Source organism: Nerophis ophidion, linkage group LG07, assembly GCF_033978795.1.
Source record: "Nerophis ophidion isolate RoL-2023_Sa linkage group LG07, RoL_Noph_v1.0, whole genome shotgun sequence".
In the NCBI taxonomy this organism is placed as follows: domain Eukaryota; kingdom Metazoa; phylum Chordata; class Actinopteri; order Syngnathiformes; family Syngnathidae; genus Nerophis; species Nerophis ophidion.
This window is the reverse complement of record NC_084617.1, coordinates 4,233,524-4,260,469: the sequence shown is the minus strand read 5'-3', so window position 1 is coordinate 4,260,469 and position 26,946 is coordinate 4,233,524. Positions and strand designations below refer to the sequence as shown.

The 26,946-nt window shown below is 40.7% G+C and overlaps 1 protein-coding gene across 2 annotated transcripts in view; it reads right to left on the bottom strand.

Annotated features, from left to right (window-relative positions):
• The window catches only part of dnmt1 (DNA (cytosine-5-)-methyltransferase 1), a 69,276-nt gene that overhangs the window by 32,728 nt on the left and 9,602 nt on the right, over positions 1 to 26,946 (bottom strand). The window contains exons 10-18 of one of the 2 annotated variants that reach the window (XM_061905209.1): positions 24,697 to 24,806; positions 24,496 to 24,614; positions 20,650 to 20,742; positions 20,403 to 20,554; positions 20,138 to 20,325; positions 16,438 to 16,452; positions 10,168 to 10,351; positions 4,619 to 4,716; positions 2,133 to 2,280 (exon numbers count right to left, since the gene is read on the bottom strand). In XM_061905209.1, the coding sequence (XP_061761193.1) occupies positions 2,133 to 2,280; positions 4,619 to 4,716; positions 10,168 to 10,351; positions 16,438 to 16,452; positions 20,138 to 20,325; positions 20,403 to 20,554; positions 20,650 to 20,742; positions 24,496 to 24,614; positions 24,697 to 24,806 (1,107 nt within the window). The remainder of the gene's footprint in view (positions 1 to 2,132; positions 2,281 to 4,618; positions 4,717 to 10,167; positions 10,352 to 16,437; positions 16,453 to 20,137; positions 20,326 to 20,402; positions 20,555 to 20,649; positions 20,743 to 24,495; positions 24,615 to 24,696; positions 24,807 to 26,946) is intronic. The other variant, XM_061905211.1, reaches the window with a different exon arrangement.

The following is a 26,946-nucleotide window of genomic DNA, read 5'->3' as shown; positions in this document are numbered from 1 at the left end:
TGGTTAGTGTCCGCCTTGAGATTGGTAGGTCGAGAGTTCAAACCCCGATCAAGTCGTACCAAAGACTAGAGATGTCCGATAATATAATATCGGAAATTATCGGTATAAGTTTCGAAAAGTAAAATGTATGACTTTTACGGAGTGGTACACGGACGTAGGGAGAAGTACAAAGCGCCAATAAACCTTAAAGAAGCGGTCTCAGACACGCGGGCCAATTATATTCAGTGATGGGGTTAACGCGTAACTTTCGGCAGTAACTAGTAGTCTAACGCGTTATTTTTTATATTCAGTAATTCAGTTATTGTTACTACATGATGCTTTACTGCATTATTTTACCTTATTTTTTATGTACAACCCCTGTTTCCATATGAGTTGGGAAATTGTGTTAGATGTAAATATAAACAGAATACAATGATTTGCAAATCCTTTTCAACCCATATTCAGTTGAATATGCTACAAAGACAACATATTTGATGTTCAAACTCATACTTTATTTTTTTTTGCAAATAATAATTAACTTACAATTTCATGGCTGCAACACGTGCCAAAGTAGTTGGGAAAGGGCATGTTCACCACTGTGTTACATCACCTTTTCTTTTAACAACACTCAATAAACGTTTGGGAACTGAGGAAACTAATTGTTGAAGCTTTGAAAGTGGAATTCTTTCCCATTCTTGTTTTATGTAGAGCTTCAGTCGTCCAACAGTCCGGGGTCTCCACTGTCGTATTTTACGCTTCATAATGCGCCACACATTTTTGATGGGAGACAGGTCTGGACTGCAGGCGGGCCAGGAAAGTACCCGCACTCTTTTTGTACGAAGCCACGCTGTTGTAACACGTGCTGAATGTGGCTTGGCATTGTCTTGCTGAAATAAGCAGGGGCGTCTATGAAAAAGACGGTGCCTAGATGGCAGCATATGTACCTTCACAGATGTGTAAGTTACCCATGCCCTGGGCACTAATGCACCCCCATACCATCACAGATGCTGGCTTTTCAACTTTGCGTCGATAACAGTCTGGATGGTTCGCTTCCCCTTTGGTCCAAATGACACGATGTCAAATACTTCCAAAAACAATTTGAAATGTGGACTCGTCAGACCACGGAACACTTTTCCACTTTGTATCAGTCCATCTTAGATGATCTCGGGCCCAGAGAAGCCGGCTACGTTTCTGGATGTTGTTGATAAATGGCTTTCGCTTTGCATAGTAGAGCTTTAACTTGCACTTACAGATGTAGCGACAAACTGTATTTAGTGACAGTGGTTTTCTGAAGTGTTCCTGAGCCCATGTGGCTGTCTGGGCGGAGTTTATTAAATGCCTAAAATGTCCGGCATTTTGAGTATTGTTTACGCTACTTAATATGTCCGTGTGGAAACTCGTTCGGTACACCTCTGCACTGAACCGAAACGGTTTAATACAAATACACGTACCGTTACACCCTTAGTTGCAGCTATTTAAAATATTTTATCAGTTTGTTCTGGCCTAAAATAAATAGGCTCTTTGAAACATATCTTTGTGTGTTGTATGTAGACCTCATTACTTAGCAGAGTTCTGTGGTGCAAATGCATGTCAATTTAATCAACAGATTGTATTATTCTCCAGTAAAGTAACAGTACTGAAATGAAGGTTAAAAGGGCATTATTGAGAGCCTTAAAAAAAGAAGTAACTAGTTACTTTTCACAGTAACATTACTTTTTGGTGTAAGTAACGCAGTTACTTTTAAAATAAAGTAACTATCAACCGTAATTAGTTACTGTTTTTCAGTAACTAACCCAACACTGATTATATTTATGCATGACAACATTTTGTTGCAAACTGTGATATCATGTTTGTGTTTTACAAATGATAACAGACGTGAACAACAGCATGTATTGTCTATGAGTTATGATGTAAAGGAGAGGTGGTTGTATTGTATATTAAGTATGTGTCGATTAAAAGGGCATTTCTTAAATTTGATTACATGATATAGTATGATTTAATGCATGATTTTTGTATCCCTTTAATTTAAGTAGAACGGGACTGCAGATGGAAACGAGCTATTTAGCTATAAACTGGTACAGAACATATCCGTCTTTGAGCTTAATTGTCACTTAAAATAAACACTAAACAAAAAAACAACAACAAAGAAGTACCTTGACGGGCTCGCCGATCCACGTCAGCTTGCACTGGGTTTGCTTCTTCCGCTTCACCTGAGACGTCTTCTTGCTCTTCTCCACCGGCAGGTCTTCCTCCTCGATGTTCTCGTCGTCCTCTGCCTCCTTGACCGCCAGGTTAGGACATCTTGGAAAACGGTAAACAAAAATAAATCAGTAAAGAATGCCAAGCGGTGCCTCGAATGAAACAAACCCAAAATGCATGTCTGTAGACCACCACAATGTTTGCCACAGGTAGGGATGGGCACCTTTCACATTTGAATCCATACTCGTGGTCAACTGTACCAGTTTCTGCACTTTGTATTTTTTTAATTTGTTAATAAATGTTCATTTGCATATGGACAGCTTGACTCCCCTTATACAGCTTATACAGCAGCAGCCGGCCTCCGTAGCTCCCACTCCCTCCCCTCTGTTGCAAGTTTTGTTGATTCTATGTAACTTGTTTATGTGTGCTATGGGTTTTTCCCCCTTGGCCTTAGTCTGGACCCCCTCCCTGGAGTCCAGCCTTTGACTTGATATTTTTTCACTCTCCCCACCTCCCCGACGTTTACCTATTCCTCACATTAGTTTGTACGCAGCGCCGGAAATGTTGAAAATCTTAATTTCCCCTCGGGGATTAATAAAGTGATTTATTATTTTAAAGGGACGGCGTGGCGCAGTGGGAGAGTGGCCGTGCGCAACCCGAGGGTCCCTGGTTCAAATCCCACCTAGTACCAACCTCGTCACGTCCGTTGTGTCCTGAGCAAGACACTTCACCCTTGCTCCTGATGGGTGCTGGTTGGCGCCTTGCATGGCAGCTCCCTCCATCAGTGTGTGAATGGGTGAATGTGGAAGTAGTGTCAAAGCGCTTTGAGTACCTTGAAGGTAGAAAAGCGCTATACAAGTACAACCCATTAATCATTTTAATTGACCTAATTAGGGACTCTGTTGGCCCTGCGATGAAGTGGCGACTTGTCCAGGGTGTACTCCGCCTTCCGCCCAATTGTAGCTGAGATAGGCGCCAGTGCCCCCCGCGACCCCAAAAGGGAATAAGCGGTAGAAAATGAATGGATGGATGGGACAGAGGACCCTATTGTATTTCTAAGGTTTTATTATTACTATACCGCCGCCTCTTTGAGCTGCAATTTGACCCCCTTAAAATGCTTCAAAACTCACCAAACTGGATACACACATCAGTACTGGCAAAAATTGCGAACTAATAAAAAACCAAAACCCAAAACTCAAAATTGCGCTTTAGCGCCCCCTAGGAATAAAACACAGACAAAACTGCTCCTAGGAAGAAAACACAGACAACTGCTCGTAACTTCCGGTAGGAATGTCGTAGAGACATGAAACAAAAACCTCTATGTAGGTCTCACTTAGACCTACATTTCATTCATTTATATCCTTCAGCAATAATCAACAGGAAGTTGGCAATTACCCCTACAAAACAAAAGTTTTGTAAAAACCCGTCATCTTTTTTCAAACATTATCTCCTCTGAGCGCGTTGTGTCGGCTTCAAACTCGCACAGGAGAGAGATTGAACCCTTCTGATTAAAGGTTGAGAAAAATAGTTTTAATAACTGCTCCGGTTTTGATTTTACGGGCCTTCAAAGAACCGCTGCGCTGATGCTGCTGCCGTCTCAAGATGGCCGCTTAAAAGCAGAAAGCGCCAGCGTGACCACACAATGCAGAGAAGGTAGGTAATGTGCGGGTAAAGATATGTTGACCGGGTGAAAGAAGGAGGCACCAGTTTGACTCCAGGATACAGAGAAGGTAGGTACTGTGCGGGTAAAGATATGTTGTCTGGGTGATGGCAGGAAGCACCACCGTGTATAGGTGACAGAAAGAAGCACCAGTGTGACCCCAGGATGCAGGGAAGGTAGGTAATGTGAAGGTAAAGATATGTTGAATGGGTAAAGGCAGGAAACACCAGCAAAAGTCGGTCCCGTCCATCGCTGCTTGCAGCTTTAATTATATATTGATTTCTCATTCTTTGGAGTCTCATTTGGAAGAATTAGTACTTTGCATGCAGTGGCAGTTCAAACACAGATGGCAGTGGTTTGTAGACCATAGGGTGTGTTGCCTAGTACGGTAGTACTCTTTGCCATTAAGATGAATGCAGGCTTTTGTTGCACCCTACAAAGTGCTTACACTGCAAGTATTATAGGTATTGCACACAAACCATTTGGAACGTGCATCTTAGTTGTTTTCGACACCATATTTGATGGTGTTTAGGTTGCCATGTAAAAATGACAAATGCTAATCAGAAGCACGTCTATGGCAAATCCAATGTAAAGTAGCATCAAGGTAGCACGTCTTGAAAACGACAGCCAAGTGTTTTCTATCTTGCTTTGTCGGCATGGTAAGCTGCAACGTTACCTCAAGAAACCCCAACTGAGTCTTTATCTGGCCCGCCAAGTGTTTGGGCCAGGTTAAAAAGTACCCACAGAACACAAAGTTTATAAGAATAAATACAATCTCACCTTCTTTTCTTGCACGCCTGCTTGCTTTTGCCACTTCCTCCAAATTTGATCATGTCCTTGCAGGCGGTACACTTGCCGCAATCCGCAGACAGACAAACCTAAAAAAGGACATGCAAATACGAGGTTAATTTGAAGAATTTGACACATACTATGACGAAAGGAAAATGTAGTACTCGATCACATGGTATATTGTGCAACAAAACCAATGTTGCAATAGTGAAAATTAGCAATAACCTTAAAGGGGAACATTATCACAATTTCAAAAGGGTTAAAAACAATAAAAATCAGTTTCCAATGGCTTGTTGTATTTTTTAAGTTTTTTTCAAAATTTTACCGGTCTCGGAATAACCCTAAATAAAGCTTTAAAGTGCCTTATTTTCGCTCTCTGCGAAGACACTGGCCATTTCCCTGTGACGTCACACAGTGCTGCCAATGTAAACAAACAATGGGAATACCACAGCAAGATATAGCGACATTAGCTCGGATTCAAACTCGGATTTCAGCGATTCAACAGATTACGCATGTATTGAAACGGATGGTTGGAGTATGAAAATATTGAAGAAACTGAAGCTATTGAGCGAATAGCTATTGACGCTATTCATAGCCATAGCATGCCCGAATAGCTGCGTTAGCATCGCCGGTAAAATGTGCGGACCAAACGATCAGGACTTTCGCATCTTTTGACACTGGAGCAACTTAAATCCGTCGATTGGTAAGTGTTTGTTTCGCATTAAATGTGGGTGGAAGGAAACGTAATATAGTTGCAAATGCATCTACAGGTTATCCATACATCTCTGTTCCATGTCTGCTTTAGCACCGCCGGTAAATAGCATGTTAGCATCGATTAGCGTAGCATGCTAGCATCGATTAGCTGGCAGTCAACATCAACAAAAATCACCTTTGTGATTTCGTTGACTATCGTTGCAAATGCATCTGCAGGTTATCCATACATCTCTGTGCCATGTCTGCTTTAGCATCGCCGGTCAAATGTGGAGACACTCTGGCACATTCTTACGATGGAATACGTTACGATTACTGTAACGTATTATTTTCGGCTCTCCCCATGTCTAGCATTAAAAGATTACAGTTGGTACAAATGCGGCTGCTAGACTTTGACAAGAACAAGAAAGTTTGATCATATTACGCCTGTACTGTATATACCTTTATATACATACATATATACCTATACTGTATATACCTTTATATACATATATACATACATATATACCTATACTGTATATACCTTTATATACATATATACATACATATATACCTATACTGTATATACCTTTATATACATATATACATACATATATACCTATACTGTATATACCTTTATATACATACATATATACCTATACTGTATATACCTTTATATACATATATACATACATATATACCTTTACTGTATATACCTTTATATACATATATACATACATATATACCTATACTGGCTCACCTGCACTGGCTTCCTGTGCACTTAAGAGGTGACTAAGGTTTTACTACTTACGTATAAAATACTACACGGTCTAGCTCCATCCTATCTTGCCGATTGTATTGTACCATATGTCCCGGCAAGAAATCTGCGTTCAAAAGACTCCGGCTTATTAGTGATTCCTAGAGCCCAAAAAAGTCTGCGGGCTATAGAGCGTTTTCCGTTCGGGCTCCAGTACTCTGGAATGCCCTCCCGGTAACAGTTTGAGATGCTACCTCAGTAGAAGCATTTAAGTCTCATCTTAAAACTCATCTGTATACTCTAGCTTTAAATAGGCCTCCTTTTTAGACCAGTTGATCTGCCGCTTCTTTTCTTTCTCCTATGTCCCCCCCCTCCCTTGTGGAGGGGGTCCGGTCCGATGACCATGGATGAAGTACTGGCTGTCCAGAGTCGAGACCCAGGATGGACCGCTCGCCTGTGTATCGGTTGGGGACATCTCTACGCTGCTGATCCGCCTCCGCTTGAGATGGTTTCCTGTGGACGGGACTCTCGCTGCTGTCTTGGATCCGCTTGAACTGAACTCTCGCGGCTGTGTTGGAGCCACTATGGATTGAACTTTCACAGTATCATGTTAGACCCGCTCGACATCCATTGCTTTCGGTCCCCTAGAGGGGAGGGGGGTTGCCCACATCTGAGGTCCTCTCCAAGGTTTCTCATAGTCAGCATTGTCACTGGCGTCCCACTGGATGTGAATTCTCCCTGCCCACTGGGTGTGAGTTTTCCTTGCCCTTTTGTGGGTTCTTCCGAGGATGTTGTAGTCGTAATGATTTGTGCAGTCCTTTGAGACATTTGTGATTTGGGGCTATATAAATAAACATTGATCATTGATTCGACGGGGATCTGGCGGCAGACACTTTGGCATCTTGGGGCCAGTGGTGCAACTTGAATCCCTCCCTGTTAGTGTTGTTACACCTCCGACAACACACCTTGGAGGCATGATGTCTCCAAGGTTCCAAAAAATAGTCCAAAAAACGGAAAATAACAGAACTGAGACCCGGTGTTTGTAATGTGTTGAAAATGAAAATGGTGGGTGTGTTACCTCGGCGACGTCACATTCTGACGTCATCGCCTCCAGCGCGATAAACAGAAAGGCGTTTAATTCGCCAAAATTCACCCATTTAGAGTTCGGAAATCGGTTAAAAAATGGATTGTCTTTTTTCTGCACCATCAAGGTATATATTGACGCTTACATAGGTCTGCTGATAATGTTCCCCTTTAATTAGCGCTAATGAGTTAACTGTAAAGAGTAGAGCAAGTGTAACATAGAACGATAGCAGAGTATAAGGATGTAACGCTAAACGATATAATGATAAACCGCAGTAAAATATCAGACATAAATAAATACATGCAGTTTAAATGTGTAATTACTGAAAAACCTTCATTTAGAACTCCATTTTAGGCAACACTGCTCATTTCCTGGAAACGGAAGAGACAGCTAGCGCCGCTAGGCTTGATAAACTATGGGACAGAGTTACCAAGCAGCAGATGATGTGTCGGGAACTTTGATCAAATCTTGCCGTTTGTTTACTAGGATGCTCACTTATTTAACTGCTAACTTTGTCAGTATTCCAATAAAATCATTACTGGCTAAAATGTTTTGTCATCTCATTGAACTGAAGGCCGGCTGTGTTGTCAGTGCAGCACAAGGATTGTGTATTAGACGTGAGAGGTATCACTACTGTTTATTTTTGTTGCACTGAACCACAAGGTTTGTTTATTGGACTATCTTCATCAGCCAAAGTGCTTTGTGTTTTATATCGATATATCTGATAAAATTTTTTTGTATATTACTTGACATAGCATTTTGTTGATATTTTTATGGTGTAGTGCAGGGGTGTCCAAACTTTTTCCACTGAAGGCCGCACACTGAAAAATCAAAGCGAGCGGGAGCAATTTTCATGTTTTTTATTTTAAAAACCAATACAATGTATGTATAAAAAATATATACATTCAGGCCTCCACTCAGTTATGATCCTGGGGCCCCAAAAGGTTTTGGTAAAAAAAAAAAAAAAGTGTCATTATTCAGTATTATTATTTTCATTATTATTCAAGTTTTAAATCTCTAGATCGATATTAGGAAAAAAAAATGGAAAAAACACAAAATATGCAATATCTTCACCCAATAACTTTTTTTAGGTAGAATATTTGAGATTATATAATAATTGGAGCCTTAATTTTGGATTTTGATTCACAATTTTTTGAGCAATGACACTTAAAAATTTTACCCTATAAAATAGTTTTTAATCATATTTGTTTTTATTGGTTTTATATTTATTTTTTGGTTTTATTCAGTCATTGGTGGAGCATAATATATATATATATATATACACTTTTTTTATTTTATTTAATTTACTATTATTTTTTTTTACAATTGTTTTTAACATGGCTGTGCAGCACTTTGGAAACGTTATTGTTGTTTAAATGTGCTATATAAATAAAGTGGATTGGATTGGATTGAAAAACAAATCACACTAAAATAATTGGGAATCCAAAAGTGTCCTAGTCATTAAAGTGTTAAAAAAAAAACTATACTTTTTTACTGTTTACTTTTAGCACAATAATCTCGAGATCAACTTCAGACATATCTGTTGTTGTTTATGTTTTGTTTGTTTTAGGCCTTTCTTTAAAAAAAACAGCTCATTTTTTTTATATGGGAAAATACAAAATATGCAACAATTTCCCCCAAAAATATCTCAAAGGGGAATATTTAATGTGACGTAATTGAAGCCTTGAATAGGTCAATAATTCAAAATGACTGATTTTGATTCATTATTATTTTTTTAAAGCATTATTAAAGCATTGCAACATTTTCTTGTTACATTTCACCAGTTTGCTCTTTTATACCACTTTTTGTTTATAATTTTTTCCAATTGTATTTTTTAAATGTACCCTGGGGCCGTTAAAAATGGCCCCCGGGCCGCACTTTGGACACCCCTGGTGTAGAAGTAATTCCTATTCAACATTTCTGCTCAAATGGTTAATGGATCTGTCCCGATACAGCATGTACTGTACATACATTTAATAAATGTGCATAGCTTAAAAAAATACCTCTGTACGAAAGCGTAAAATTAGAGATGAAAAGAATCATGTAATGAAAAAAAGCTGACACGCGGCACAAAGATTGTGTATTAAATGTGAGACGGATCGCTCCTGTTTATTTTTGTTGGTGAAACTGTTTGTGTTGCACTAAACTATCAGGTATTGTTGAAAAACAGTTTGTTAGACTTTATCTTCATCAGCCAATTTACTTCGTGTTTTATATCAGTGGTCCCCAACCACCGGGCCGCGGCTCGATTGGTACCGGGCCGCAGAAGAATTTTCTTATAAAAAAAAATAAAAATTTTTTTTTAAATAAATCAACATAAAAAACACAATATACACTTACAAATAGTGCACAAACCACAAAAACCTCCATTTTTCATGACAAAAACGTCCCTTTTTCATGACAAAGAAGAAAAAAAGAAAAAGAAAAAAAAAGGACACCCCCGCCCCCCCGGGCTGCGGGACAAATTATTAAGCGTTGACCGGTCCGCGGATACAAAAAGGTTAGGGACCACTGTTTTATATTGATATTAGATTTTGAGACCAACATTTTGTTAATTATAACAACTTTTCAATTTGTCCCAAATGCTGGCAAAAAATTTAACATGCCTTAAGTCCCAAGCTGTTTGTTTACATGCTTTTTTTTATTTCTCTTTGCTATTTTGGCTTATTGGACCCTAATTAGAATAAAAACTAAGAATCATCTTTTGATGCGATGTACTTAGTCCGTAAGTACACAAATGTGTACTTCATGTTTAATAACATGCTAATTCTTATTTTTACATTTTTCGCCCCAAATTCCATTGTATGTTATACTCTTCTGACACCACCGGATGGCAGTATAAGTGTCCACATAAGTGGCCATAAGACCCCAATTCAGTAATGTACACAATTTTGGAAATAAGCGCTAAAAAGGTGCTGTCCACGCATGTGGCCAATTCAACCCAACGATTGTCTCTACCTTTATTTCAAAAAAATAAAAGAGTAAACTTAAAAATAGTCACCAACTCACCTCACAGACGCCGCACCGCTGGCGTTTGATGCCGCCGCTCTCCTTGTCGTCCTGCTCAATCTGCTCCGAGAAGAAGGCGTCGAAGATCTGGGAGACCAGCTTGGTCGTGGTGGCTTTGGTCGGACCCTTGCTGTCCTTCTCGATCTTGGTTGGATGGCGGATGGCCTGTCGCCGGGCAGCTCGCCTGCAGAAAAGTAAACGTGTCATGTTCCGGAGTGTTTATACTCCACTCCCTCGAAAAAAAAAGGGTGTTTATGGTGATGTGAAGCAATGCTGTGACAATGCAGCATTTCAAGCATGCAACAAACTGGACGATGAAGAGCAGCCAAGCAGACGTTGCCTTCATGTTAATGTCGACTTGATTTTGTGGTAATTACGGGTGTCCTGATCAAATATCAGCAAGAATGCACCAATATTGGCACGCATATAAAACCTCTGATACGAGCGGTCCTGCAGAGTATTTACTTGTACAAAGCTGGACCGCCAGTTAACAGCTAAATGTCCTCCAATAACCACGCAAGGTTAGCCTTTTCTTCGATTTTAGTCAAGCCATTTACCGTATTTTTCGGACTATAAGTCGCAGTTTTTTTCATAGTTTGGCCGGGGTTCGACAAATACTACTTATGTGTGAAATTAATAACACATTTCTGTAAAATATCAAATACCGTATTAACTTGAATTGCCGCCGGGTATATAGTATGCGCCTGGCTAGAATTACTGCCGGGTCGAACTCGTTTAGCTAATTAATTAGCGCATGCTTAGCATTACCGCCGACTCAGGATTAACGCCGGGGCAAAGCCGTTTCCCAAAATTGTATTTTTATTAGCGCATGTCTAGAATTTCCGCCAGGACAAACTTGTTTCGCAAAACAATTAGCATATGCCTAGAATTTCCACCGGGTCAAACTCGTCACGTCACGGTCATCATTTTCAAAATGGAGGAGGCTGATTTCAATCATTTGAAATTGCATAAAAGGAAGAAGATTAAGAACTATTCAGTAGGATTTAAGGTCCAAGCTATTGAATATGCTAAAAAGAACAGTAAGCGGCTATGTTTTATTAATATACCGTAGCTGCGTGCGTCAAATATGAGTCATTAAATGACTCCCGCCTCCTGGTGGTAGAGGGCGCTAGTGATACTTCTTGCGACTACAGCGAGTGATCAGCGATCGTTTATTTTTTTCCTCTCGCTTGCACTTTTAACACGGAGGATTACATATCTAAAATAAAACAGTTTTCTAAACTGGACTTTCAATCGAAGCAGGAGGTAATAAAGGAAGATCTCCATCGAGACAGAGAGACTTTTAAAACTGAAGAAAGATAAGGAAGACTTCATAGGCACTTCACAATTATGTGAATTCTTATATATTTAAACATTATTCACTGTTACATAACTGCAATGTGGCTCTCAATGAAAACCAGTTTTGACAGCCTATCGTGGTAACTGCGGCCTGCACACCCTGGGCAGCTAATAGTTAAATATATTATAGCAATCCTGCTTCCCATTTAGAAAAAAACGTCCAAACACACAAAAATGACAGTTAGGCAAACACCCGATGGGCAACAGAGCAAAGTCCTTTAAAGGGGAACATTATCAGCAGACCTATGTAAGCGTCAATATATACCTTGATGGTGCAGAAAAAAGACCATATATTTTTTTAACCGATTTCCGAACTCTAAATGGGTGAATTTTGGCAAATTAAACGCCTTTCTGTTTATCGAGCTGGAGGCGATGACGTCAGAATGTGACGTCGCCGAGGTAACACACCCACCATTTTCATTTTCAACACATTACAAACATCGGGTCTCAGCTCTGTTATTTTCCGTTTTTTTGACTATTTTTTGGAACCTTGGAGACATCATGCCTCGTCGGTGTGTTGTCGGAGGGTGTAACAACACTAACAGGGAGGGATTCAAGTTGCACCACCGGCCCGAAGATGCCAAAGTGTCTGCCGCCAGACCCCCGTTGAATGTGCCAGAGTGTCTCCACATTAGACCGGCGATGCTAAGGCAGACATGGCACAGAGATGTATGTATGCATTTGCAACGATAGTCAACGAAATCACAGAGGTGAGTTTTGTTGATGTTGACTTATTTGCTAATCAGACATATTTGGTCGCGGCGTGACCGCCAGTTAATCGATGCTAACATGCTATTTACCGGCGATGCTAAGGCAGACATGGCACAGAGATGTATGGATAACCTGCAGATGCATTTGCAACGATAGTCAACGAAATCACAGAGGTGAGTTTTGTTGATGTTGACTTATTTGCTAATCAGACATATTTGGTCGCGGCGTGACCGCCAGTTAATCGATGCTAACATGCTATTTACCGGCGGTGCTAAAGCAGACATGGCACAGAGATGTATGGATAACCTGCAGATGCATTTGCAACGATAGTCAACGAAATCACAGAGGTGAGTTTTGTTGATGTTGACTTATTTGCTAATCAGACATATTTGGTCGCGGCGTGACCGCCAGTTAATCGATGCTAACATGCTATTTACCGGCGATGCTAAGGCAGACATGGCACAGAGATGTATGGATAACCTGCAGATGCATTTGCAACGATACTCAACAAAATCACAAAGGTGAGTTTTGATGATGTTGACTGCCAGCTAATCGATGCTAACATGCTATTTACCGGCGGTGCTAAAGCAGACATGGCACAGAGATGTATGGATAACCTGCAGATGCATTGGCAACGATAGTGAACGAAATCACAAAGGTGAGTTTTGTTGATGTTGACTGCCAGCTAATCGATGCTAACATGCTACGCTAATCGATGCTAACATGCTATTTACCGGCGGTGCTAAGGCAGACATGGCACAGAGATGTATGGATAACCTGCAGATGCATTTGCAACGATAGTCAACGAAATCACAAAGGTGAGTTTTGTTGATGTTGACTGCCAGCTAATCGATGCTAACATGCTACGCTAATCGATGCTAACATGCTATTTACCGGCGGTGCTAAAGCAGACATGGCACAGAGATGTATGGATAACCTGCAGATGCATTTGCAACGATAGTCAACGAAATCACAAAGGTGAGTTTTGTTGATGTTGACTGCCAGTTAATCGATGCTAACATGATATGCTAATCGATGCTAACATGCTATTTACCGGCGATGCTAAGGCAGACATGGCACAGAGATGTATGGATAACCTGCAGATGCATTTGCAACGATAGTCAACGAAATCACAAAGGTGAGTTTTGTTGATGTTGACTGCCAGCTAATCGATGCTAACATGCTACGCTAATCGATGCTAACATGCTATTTACCGGCGATGCTAAGGCAGACATGGCACAGAGATGTATGGATAACCTGCAGATGCATTTGCAACGATAGTCAACGAAATCACAAAGGTGAGTTTTGTTGATGTTGACTGCCAGCTAATCGATGCTAACATTCTACGCTAATCGATGCTAACATGCAATTTACCGGCGATGCTAAGGCAGACATGGCACAGAGATGTATGGATAACCTGCAGATGCATTTGCAACGATAGTCAACGAAATCACAAAGGTGAGTTTTGTTGATGTTGACTGCCAGCTAATCGATGCTAACATGCTACGCTAATCAATGCTTACATGCTATTTACCGGCGGTGCTAAAGCAGACATGGCACAGAGATGTATGGATAACCTGCAGATGCATTTGCAACGATAGTCAACGAAATCACAAAGGTGAGTTTTGTTGATGTTGACTGCCAGCTAATCGATGCTAACATGCTACGCTAATCGATGCTAACATGCTATTTACCGGCGGTGCTAAGGCAGACATGGCACAGAGATGTATGGATAACCTGCAGATGCATTTGCAACGATAGTCAACGAAATCACAAAGGTGAGTTTTGTTGATGTTGACTGCCAGCTAATCGATGCTAACATGCTATTTACCGGCGGTGCTAAAGCAGACATGGTACAGAGATGTATGGATAACCTGCAGATGCATTTGCAACGATAGTCAACGAAATCACAAAGGTGAGTTTTGTTGATGTTGACTGCCAGCTAATCGATGCTAACATGCTACGCTAATCGATGCTAACATGCTATTTACCGGCGGTGCTAAAGCAGACATGGCACAGAGATGTATGGATAACCTGCAGATGCATTTGCAACGATAGTCAACGAAATCACAAAGGTGAGTTTTGTTGATGTTGACTGCCAGCTAATCGATGCTAACATGCTACGCTAATCGATGCTAACATGCTATTTACCGGCGGTGCTAAAGCAGACATGGCACAGAGATGTATGGATAACCTGCAGATGCATTTGCAACGATAGTCAACGAAATCACAAAGGTGAGTTTTGTTGATGTTGACTTATTTGCTAATCAGACATATTTGGTCGCGGCGTGACTGCCAGTTAATCGATGCTAACATGCTATTTACCGGCGATGCTAAGGCAGACATGGCACAGAGATGTATGGATAACCTGCAGATGCATTTGCAACGATAGTCAACGAAATCACAGAGGTGAGTTTTGTTGATGTTGACTTATTTGCTAATCAGACATATTTGGTCGCGGCGTGACCGCCAGTTAATCGATGCTAACATGCTATTTACCGGCGATGCTAAGGCAGACATGGCACAGAGATGTATGGATAACCTGCAGATGCATTTGCAACGATAGTCAACGAAATCACAAAGGTGAGTTTTGTTGATGTTGACTCCCAGCTAATCGATGCTAACATGCTACGCTAATCGATTCTAACAAGCTATTTACCGGCGGTGCTAAAGCAGACATGGCACAGAAATGTATGGATAACCTGCAGATGCATTTGCAACGATAGTCAACGAAATCACAAAGGTGAGTTTTGATGATGTTGACTGCCAGCTAATCGATGCTAACATGCTACGCTAATCGATGCTAACATGCTATTTACCGGCGATGCTAAGGCAGACATGGCACAGAGATGTATGGATAACCTGCAGATGCATTTGCAACGATAGTCAACGAAATCACAAAGGTGAGTTTTGTTGATGTTGACTGCCAGCTAATCGATGCTAACATGCTACGCTAATCGATGCTAACATGCAATTTACCGGCGATGCTAAGGCAGACATGGGACAGAGATGTATGGATAACCTGCAGATGCATTTGCAACGATAGTCAACGAAATCACAAAGGTGAGTTTTGTTGACTGTCAACGAAATCACAAAGGTGAGTTTTGTTGATGTTGACTGCCAGCATTGATTAACGTGGACCCCGACTTAAACAAGTTGAAAAACTTATTCGGGTGTTACCATTTAGTGGTCAATTGTACGGAATATGTACTGTACTATCTACTAATAAAAGTATCAATCAATCAAAGCTAATCGATGCTAACATGCTACGCTATTCGATGCTAACATGCTATTTACCGGCGATGCTAAAGCAGACATGGCACAGAGATGTATGGATAACCTGCAGATGCATTTGCAACTATATTACGTTTCCTTCCACCCACATTTAATGCGAAACAAACACTTACCAATCGACGGATTTAAGTTGCTCCAGTGTCACAAGATGCGAAAGTCCTGATCGTTTGGTCCGCACATTTTACCGGCTATGCTAACACAGCTATTCGGCCATGCTATGGCTATGAATAGCGTCAAAAGCTTCAGTTTCTTCTTCAATACTTTCATACTCCAACCATCTGTTTCAATACATGCGTAATCTGTTGAATCGCTTAAGTCGCTGAAATCCGAGTTTGAATCCGAGCTAATGTCGCTATATCTTGCTGTGGTATTCCCATTGTTTGTTTACATTGGCAGCACTGTGTGACGTCACAGGGAAATGGATAGTGGTTTCGAAGATAGTGAAAATAAGGCTCTTTAAAGCTTTATTTAGGGATATTCCGAGACCGGTAAAATTTGGAAAAAAACTTCAAAAAATACAACAAGCCACTGGGAACTGATTATTATTGTTTTTAACCCTTTTGAAATTGTGATAATGTTCCCCTTTAAGCAAGAAAAAGTGTCTCTGACCATCTCCTGGGGAATTCTACAGTGTGAAAACATACAATAATAATTTTACTTTTGGAATCAATTAAGAGCTTTTATAGCTGCCTCGTGCCTCACCACCAGCAGCACCCCGGGTTAATTGAGTTTGAGACCCCCTGGGCTAACCGCCGATGCGTTCAATGGCAACCAGATGACTTCATGGCAAAAAGTACAACGTGAAGCACAATAAATACAGAGTGATAAAACAAACTAGGATATTTCCTCATCCATCCATCAGGCCTCACATCACTTCATCACACAAAAGTGTTGAGAACAACCTACCAGTACAACAGCATGCTGCATTTGGAAGTTTCAAAAGGAATGTCACATGTTAGGCAACACTTCACTTGTTTTAGGACTCGACTGAAAGTGTACCATTTGTACAAAATATTGTAAATGCTCCAATTAAGATCTGAAGTTCGTCTCGAGATTATTGTGTTAATTGTGTTATTGTGCGTAGCGCAGTGGGAGATTGGCCGTGCGCAACCCGAGGGTCCCTGGTTTAATCCCCACCTAGTATCAACCTCATCACATCCGTTGTGTCCTGAGTAAGACACTTCACCCTTGCTCCTGATGGGTGCTGGTTAGTGCCTTGCATGGCAGCTCCCTCCATCAGTGTGTGAATGTGTGTGTGAATGGGTGAATGTGGAAGTAGTGTCAAAGCGCTTTGAGTACCTTGAAGGTAGAAAAGCGCTATACAAGTACAACCCATTTATCATTTAAGTTAACGGTAAAAAAAATGTCAGCGGCAGGTGAGTGGATTACCCAGCTGGGATTTGTTATCTAATCACCGGTCGCCCTTATTAGCAGCAGCCGGAGGGAGAGACGTGGTTAGCTGGTGAGCGGACGCATGGGACTGAGAGACATTTTGCTAGAAAGCAAAACCTTACCGCTATATGAAAATAAAAGACTTGTTACCCAGACTACCGGGCCCATGAGAGCATCTCTGTGGTCAGAAGAACCATTAGGAGCAGAGGTGGGTAGTAACGCGCTCCATTTACTCCGTTACATTTACTTGAGTAACTTTTGGGATAAATTGTACTTCTACGAGTAGTTTTTATGCAACATACTTTTACTTGAGTATATTTATAGAGAAGAAACGCTACTTTTACTCCGTTCCATTTATCTACATTCAGCTCGCTACTTTTTTTTAATCGATCTATTAATGTTTGTTTTGGTTTATGACAGAGCTTCAAAGTAGAATCTACGCATGCCTGCGTTTCACCAATCAAATGCAGTCACAGGTGACGTTGGACCAATCAAACAGAGCCAGGTGGTCACATGACCCGACTTAAACAAGTTCAAAAACGTATTCGAGTGTTACCATTTAGTGGTCAATTGTACAGAATATGTACTGTACTGTGCAATCTAATAATAAAAGTTTCAATCAATCAAACAAAAGTGTAAAGGAAAAAAGACACTTTTTATTTCAACCGTACTTCCCGTCAAAAGCCTAAAGACTGATCGCACAGTTCCTGTCTTCACAATAAAAGCGCCGCTCTATCGCGCCTGCGCTAACAAAATAAGAGTCTCCGAAAGCCAGCGCAAACAAGCTAGCAAACTACGGAGTTTGCCGCCGATGTATTTCTTGTAAAGTGTATAAAAACAAATATGGAAGCTGGACAAATAAGATGCCAAAAAAACAACGACTTTCATGTGGTATTAGACAGGAAGGAGGAACTTTTTTTTCTCCTCCATTTGAAAACGTGGACGTCCGATTCCAATCAATGCAAGTCATCAGAATCAGGTAATACACCAACTTATATTCTTGTCTTCGTGAAAGATAGGAATCTATATGTTAAACATGCATGTATATTCATTAAAACACCTTCAACGTGTCAACAAAAACGGCAAAATAAATACATATGAATGATATACTGTATGTATATATATATATATATATATATATATATATATATATATGATTTGTGTGTGTATGTATACATGAGGTAGATCACCTGGACTTGGTCATTTATTAAGTAATTGATAAACGTTTAAAAACTTATTGGGGTGTTACCATTTAGTGGTCAATTGTACGGAATATGTACTGTACTGTGCAATCTACTAATACAAGTTTTAATCAATCAATCAATCAATCAATCAATCAAAGCAATGAATGCCTACTGAGGCTATGGTGCTGTTAAGTTATTGTGGCTCAATGTGCCATTTATTTTATTTTATTTTAATGTACTATTATTTAATATATGTTATTGTTTTAGTTGCTTAAGAGATATTTCCTGGCTCTGAATTTGCTCATTGCTATTTTTATGTTTTTGTGCATTACTTGTTGCCGTAATCAGGTTACTCATCAGTTACTCAGTACTTGAGTAGTTTTTTCACAACATACTTTTTGCTTTTACTCAAGTAAATATTTGGGTGACTACTCCTTACTTTTACTTGAGTAATAAATCTCTAAAGCAGGGGTGCCCACACTTTTTCTGCAGGCGAGCTACTTTTCAATTGACCAACTCGAGGGGATCTACCTCATTTATATATATCATTTATATTTATTTATTTATGAGAGAGACATTTTTGTAAACAAGTTAAATGTGTTTAATGATAATACAAGCATGTGTAACACATATAGATGTCTTTCTTTCACAAAGACAAGAATATAAGTTGGTGTATTACCTGATTCTGATGACTTGCATTGATTGGAATCAGACAGTAATGATGATAACGCCCACATTTTCAAATGGAGGAGAAAAAAAGTGGTCCTTTCTGTACAATACCACATGAAAGTGGTTGCTTTTTGGCATCTAATTCATCCAGCTTCCATACACTTTACAAGAAAAACATTGGCGGCAAATTCCGTAGCTTGCTTGATTGACATTCACGGCACCCGAGGGTCTTGTGAGATGACGCTGGCTGCTGCCAGTTCATTATTATGAAAAAATGACAGAGAGGAAGGCGAGAAACACTTTTTATTTCAACAGACATTCGCGTCGTCCCTTCCGTCAAAACTCTAAAGGCCGACTGCACATTTCCTATCTTCACAATAAAAGCCCTGCTTCATGCTGCCTGCGCTAACAAAATAAGAGTCTCGGAAAGCTGGCGTGCACAAGTGATGTGCACGCCAGCTTTCTGAGGGATCGCTTGTGCACGCCAGTTTTCCCAGACTCTGTATTTAGTTAGCGCAGGCAGCATGAAGCAGGGCTTTTATTGTGAAGATAGGAAATGTGCAGTCGGCCTTTAGAGTTTTGACGGAAGGTACGGCGCGAGAGTCTGTTGAAATAAAAAGTGTTTCTCGCCTTCCTCTCGGTCATATTTTCATAATAATGATCTTGCAGCAGCCAGCGTCATCTCACAAGACCCTCCGGTACCGTGAATGTCATTTAAGTGACGTCTTGGTGAAGATTGATGATCACTCATTTTTAGGTCTATTTTTTTTAAAAGCCTGGCTGGAGATCGACTGACACACCCCCCGCGGTCGACTGGTAGCTCGCGATCGACGTAATGGGCACCCCTGCTCTAAAGTAACAGTACTCTAGGGACGGCGTGGCGCAGTGGGAGAGTGGCCGTGCGCAACCTGAGGTTCCCTGGTTCAAATCCCACCTAGTACCAACCTCGTCACGTCCGTTGTGTCCTGAGCAAGACACTTCACCCTTGCTCCTGATGGGTGCTGGTTGGCGCCTTGCATGGCAGCTCCCTCCATCAGTGTGTGAATGTGTGTGTGAATGGGTAAATGTGGAAGTAGTGTCAAAGCGCTTTGAGTGCCTTGAAGGTAGAAAAGCGCTATACAAGCACAACCCATTTATCATTTATTTACTCTTACTTGAGTACAATTTCTGGCTACTCTACCCACCTCTGATTAGGAGGGCAACCTCCATGGATAAACTTTTTCGTCCATATCGCCCAGCCTTACGCTGAATCAATATAACTGCAGACATGGTGATTATTATTGTAAGGAAATAAAAGATCCCAGCTATAATTAGAGCATTTACAGTAGTTGACAATCAACCATGGGAAGGAGGCGCCGTACCTCTTGCCCAAGGTGACGCCCGCCAGCTTGATGAGGTCGCGCATGCACGGCGTGACAATGATGGGCTGCTCGTCCGAGTCGCCCGCCTCGTCGTAGCTCTCCACCTGCTCCACCACGAACTGGGCGTGGCGTAGCAGCGTGTCCTCGGTGAAGCAGTTGAAGTTGAGCCCACAAGGGGGCACTGTGGTCTGAAAGATTAAAAAATATATATTTTTAACTGTGCAAAGCAAGTCGGAAGGTATTTTGAAGACTACTTTGTCCTCACCTCAATTTTGTTGAGAAGGTCCTCGTAAGAAACATCAGGGTTCTTCTGAAGGAACTCCACCACGATTTTGCTCATGTAGATCTTCTCCTGCATCAAAGCAAAGATGGGCGAATACTCCTCGCTGGGATGCATCAGGATGTACTCGGCAAACGCTGAACATAACACACAAAAAAAAAAAAATAAACCAGGGAAAACTGCAGAGTGAGCAATTATTTGGAACGAGAAGAAAAAGAAACCGTGGCAATACCTGTCGTGAAACCGATTAGAGCTTTTTCTCCGCCGTCAAATCCAGTGATCCACCAGGCGTTGATGGGGCCGAGTTTCTTTGCGGGAACGCCACCTTGAAGACAAAAAAATATATACTTTGTTGTGTTTTATGGATTTATTAACAGGTTTTGATTGCTCGTGTGAAAGAAAATTAAAATTAATTAAATCCCGGGCTTGCTGTAAGTGCAAGTTAAAGCCTTACTATGCAGAGCGAAAGCCATTTATCAACAACATCCAGAAACGCCGCCGGCTTCTCTGGGCCCGAGAGCCTTTAAGATGGACTGACGCAAAGTGGAAAAGTGTTCTGTGGTGTGAAGAGTTCACATTTCAAATTGTTTTTGGAAATATTCGACATTGTGTCATCCGGACCACAGGAAGCGAAGCATCCAGACTGTTATCGACGCAAAGTTGAAAAGCCAGCATGTGTGATGGTATGGTACCAAAGCATTGGTAACTTACACATCTGTGAAGGCACCATTAATGCTGAAAGGTACATACAGGTTTTGGAACATCTGCTGCCATCTAAGCACCGTCTTTTTCATGGACGCCCCTGCTTATTTCAGCAAGACAATGCCAAGCCACATTAAGCATGTGTTACAACAGCGTGGTTTCGTTAAAAACACAAGTGTGGGGACTTTCCTGGCCCGCCTGCAGCCCAGACCTGTCTCCCATGGAAAATGTGTGGCGCATTATGAAGCGTAAAATACGACAGCGTAGACCCCGGACTGTTGAAGGACTGAAGCTCTACATAAAACAAGAATGGGAAAGAATTCCACTTTCAAAGCTTCAACAATTAGTTTCCTCAGTTCCCAAACGTTTGAGTATTTTTAAAAGAAAAGGTGATGTAACACAGTGGTGAACATGCCCTTTCCCAACTACTTTGGCACGTGTTGCAGCCATGAAATTCTAATTATTATTTGCAAAAAAAAATTAAGTTTTTGCGTTTGAACATCAAATATGTTGTCTTTGTAGCATATTCAACTGAATATGGGTTGAAAAGGATTTGCAAATCATTGTATTCTGTTTATATTTACATCTAACACAATTTCCCAACTCATATGGGAATGCGGTTTGTAAATGTAAAGTTTCTACTGTAAAATCTACTTAAAACAATTTATATAATGATGAAATCCAGAGTCAAGTTCACTTTGACATCCCTGCAGTAAACAGTTTCTAATGCTCTTACTATGAAAATATTTAATTAATAATTCATACTTTAAATAGTTGGGAAAGGGCATGTTCACCACTGTGTTACATCACCTTTTCTTTTAACAACACTCAATAAACGTTTGGGAACTGAGGAAATTAATTGTTGAAGCTTTGAAAGTGGAATTCTTTCCCATTCTTGTTTTATGTAGAGCTTCAGTCGTTCAACAGTCCGGGGTCTCTGCTGTCCTATTTTACACTTCATAATGCGCTACACATTTTCCATGGGAGACAGGTCTGGACTGCAGGCGGGCCAGGAAAGTACCCGCACTCTTTTACTACAAAACCACGCTGTCGTAACTTGGCATTGTCTTGCTGAAATAAGCTGAAATAAGCAGGGGCGTCCATGAAAAAGACAGCGCTTGGATGGCAGCATATGTTGTTCCAAAACCTGTATGTACCTTTCAGCATTAATGGTGCCTTCACAGATGTGTAAGTTACCCATGCCTTGGCCACTAATGCACCCCCATACCATCACACATGCTGGCTTTTCAACTTTGCGTCGATAACAGTCTGAGTGGTTCGCTTCCCCTTTGGTCCGGATGACACAATGTCGAATATTTCCAAAAACTATTTGAAATGTGGACTCGTCAGACCATAGAACACTTTTCCACTTTGCATCAGTCCATCTTAGATGATCTCGGGCCCAGAGAAGCCGGCGGCGTTTCTGGATGTTGTTGATAAATGGCTTTCGCTTTGCATAGTAGAGCTTTAACTTGCACTTACAGATGTAGTGACAAACTGTATTTAGTGACAGTAATTTTCTGAAGTGTTCCTGAGCCCATGTGGTGATATCCTTTAGAGATTGATGTCGGTTTTTGATACAGTGCCGTCTGAGGGATGGAAGGTCACGGTCATTCAATGTTGGTTTCCGGCCATGCCGCTTACGTGGAGTGATTTCTCCAGATTCTCTGAACCTTTTGATGATATTATGGAGCGTAGATGTTGAAATCCCTAAATTTTTTGCAATTGCACTTTGAGAAACGTTCTTAAACTGTTTGACTATTTGCTCACACAGTTGTGGACAAAGGGGTGTACCTCGCCCCATCCTTTCTTAAGAAAGACTGAGCATTTTTTGGGAAGCTGTTTTTATACCCAATCATGGCACCCACCTGTTCCCAAATAGCCTGCACACCATGTGGGATGTTCCAAATAAGTGTTTGATGAGCATTCCTAAACTTTATCAGTATTTATTGCCACCTTTCCCAACTTCTTTGTCATGTGTTGCTAGCATCAAATTCTAAAGTTAATGATTATTTGCACCAAAAAAATGTTTATGAGTTTGAACATCAAATATGTTGTCTTTGTAGCATATTCAACTGAATATGGCTTGAAAAGGATTTGCAAATCATTGTATTCTGTTTATATTTACATCTAACACAATTTCCCAACTCATATGGAAACGGGGTTTGTACAAAATGTTACTGCAAAATAGTTTTTCTTCTATTAGTGAAGTGAATTATATTTATATAGCGCTTCTCTCCAGTGACCCAATGCGCTTTACATAGTGAAACCCAATATCTAAGTTACATTTAAACCAGTGTGGGTGGCACTGGGAGCAGGTGGGTAAAGTGTCTTGCCCAAGGACACAACGGCAGTAACTTGGGTGGCAGAAGGGGGGGATCGAACCTGGAACCTTCAAGTTGCAGGCACGGCCAGTCTACCAACTGAGCTGTGCCGCCCCATTATTAATGTAACAAACAGAACCTATTTGTTAAAAAAAACAGTTCCTTCAGCAATTTAATTTTTCAAATAAAAAAAATAAAATTTAAAAAATCCCCTTTATTTTACAAAAAAGCTTAAAAACATGATTTCCTTCTTTTTATGTAAAACTAAATTACAAAGGCTGTAAATGTGAGTTGTTCCGTTTGGACCAGATGTTCCTCCAGGGGAACTTAAGTTACTGGTCAATCCCAAATTCTTTCGATGACACAAACTGAGTTTAAATGATCACCCAGAACAGAAGTATTTTGCAAATTTATTCCAAAGCTTTGGAGAGACCAACCTAAAAACAACACATTCAATTTGCATCGCCTAGTTGATCTGAAAACCTTCCGGAAGCGTTGTCTTTTTCAATATGCCAATAGCCCTCTCCCTTCAGAACGAATACACATGTCTATTGCTCTCCTTAACTGAGAACAAGATGAGATAAGAAGGGAGTATTGCTACTCCTCACATTCCTAAAGCCAAGGTTAACTTGCAGCGTACCATGGAAATGAGATTATAAAATAGAAAAAGTACAAATGGAAAACACTAGCTATTTCAAATATGACTATAGAAAGAAATAACTTAAATATGGATATATGTAGGTATCTATCTCCGTCAGAGTTCAAACCCCGGCCGAGTCATACCAAAGACTATAAAAATGTGACCCATTACCACTCAGCATCAAGGGTTGGAATTGGGGGGTTAAATCCCCAAAAATTATTCCCGGGCGTGGCCACCGCTGTTGCTCACTGCTCCGTTCACCCCCCAGTGGATGATCAAGGGTGATGGGTCAAATGAAGAGAATACTTTTGCCACAACTAGCGTGTGAGACAATCATTGGTACTTTAACTCTAACGTTGTAGGATATCGGAATCCCACCCAAGCAGCTGGAGTTGACAAGCGTTAAACTTACCATCCATGCAGGGGTTGTCGTCATAGATGGGTTTGACAGCACAGCTGAAGTAGAGCTCCACGTTCTTCTCAATCAGGCCGGCGTCAAACGGACAAAGATGGCCGCGCTTGTCGTACACACTAATAGGAGAGAGGGAAAATACATGTAAAAATAAAAGTGTCACACTTTTGTTCAGAGGAAGCCAACGTTGATTCCCCTCACCTAAAGTTGGTGATCCTGTGCTGTGGGAGATCCTCGTAGCTCTCGAAGCCGTCCTCGTTGGCGTCGAAAAGAGAGAGTCGCTCGTCCGTCAACATCTCCGGCTCATCCAGCTGTGGAGAGGTCAGGTTTTACGTGAAAGTCAGCAAGGTAATAAGTTTATGGACATTACCTTTAACTGCACCATTAGTTTTAAATGCGCGGGTCCCGTGTGAACCCCTCTGTCCGTGCCAGCTGGGGCGTTCTGGCTAATGTTCCGTTCCAAGTTGCAGCGTATAGCAAGCAGAAATGGACATAGAAAAGTATACCGTATTCTTCGGGTTATAAGGCGCACTTAAAATCCTTTCATTTTCTCAAAACTTGACAGTGTGCCTTATATAATTATATATAGTGCTTCTAATGTACGGAATAATTCTGGTTGTGCTTACCAGCCTCAAGGCGATTTTATTTGGTAAATGGTGTAATGATAAGTGTGACCGGTAGATGGCAGTCACACAAGAGATACGTGTAGACTCTCAGAACCCAACAGTGCGCCTTATATAATTATATATGGTGCCTCTAATGTACGAAATAATTCTGGTTGTGCTTACCAACCTCGAAGCTATTTTATTTGGTACATGGTGTAATGATAAATGTCAACAGTAGATGGCAGTCACACATAAGAGATATGTGTGAACTCAAAACTTGACTTTGCGCCATATATAATTATATATAATGCTACTAATGTACCGAATAATTCTGGTTGTGCTTACCAGCTATTTTATTTGGTACATGGTGTAATGATAAGTGTGAACAGTAGATGGCAGTGACACATAAGCGATAAGTGTAGACTTAAAACTTGACAGTGCGCCTTATATAATTATATATAGTGCTTCTAATGTACGGAATAATTCTGGTTGTGCTGACCAACCTCAAAGCTATTTTATTTGGTACATGGTGTAATAAGTGTGAACAGTAGATGGCAGTCACACATAAGAGATACAAGTAGACTCAAAACTTGACAGTACGCCTTATATACCGGTAATTGTATATAGTGCTCCAAATGTGCGGAATAATTCTGGTTGTGCTGACCGACATCGACACTATTTTATTTGGTACATGGTGTAATGATAAGTGTGACCAGTAGATGCCAGTCACACATAAGCGGTACGTGTAGACTCTCAAAACTCAACAGTGCGCCTTATATTATATATAGTGCTCCTAATGTACCGAATAATTCTGGTTGTGCTTACCAGCCTCAAGGCTATTTTATTTGGTACATGGTGTAATGATAAGTGTGACCAGTAGATGGCAGTCACACAAGAGATACGTGTAGACTCTCAGAACCCAACAGTGCGCCTTATATAATTATATATGGTGCCTCTAATGTACGGAATAATTCTGGTTGTGCTTACCGACCTCGAAGCTATTTTATTTGGTACATGGTGTAATGATAAATGTCAACAGTAGATGGCAGTCACACATAAGAGATATGTGTGGACTCAAAACTTGACTTTGCGCCTTATATAATTATATATAATGCTACTAATGTACCGAATAATTCTGGTTGTGCTTACCAGCTATTTTATTTGGTACATGGTGTATTGATAAGTGTGACCAGTAGATGGCAGTCACACATAAGAGATACGTGTAGACTCTCAAAACTCAACAGTGCGCCTTATATTATATATAGTGCTCCTAATGTACCGAATAATTCTGGTTGTGCTTACCAGCCTCAAGGCTATTTTATTTGGTACATGGTGTAATGATAAGTGTGACCAGTAGATGGCAGTCACACAAGAGATACGTGTAGACTCTCAGAACCCAACAGTGCGCCTTATATAATTATATATGGTGCCTCAAATGTATGGAATAATTCTGGTTCTGCTGACCAACCTCGAAGCTATTTTATTTGGTACATGGTGTAATAAGTGTGACCAGTAGATGGCAGTCACACATAAGAGATATGTGTAGACTCTCAAAACTCAGCAGTGCGCCTTATATAATTATATATGGCGCTCCTAATGTACAGAATAATTCTGGTTGTGCTGACCAGCCTCAAAGCTATTTCATTAGGGAACATGGTGTAATAAGTGTGACCAGTAGATGGCAGTCACACATAAGAGATACAAGTAGACTCAAAACTTGACAGTGCGCCTTATATACCGGTAATTATATATAGTGCTCCAAATGTGCGGAATAATTCTGGTTGTGCTTACCGACCTCGAAGCTGTTTTATTTGGTACATGGTGTAATAAGTGTGACCAGTAGATG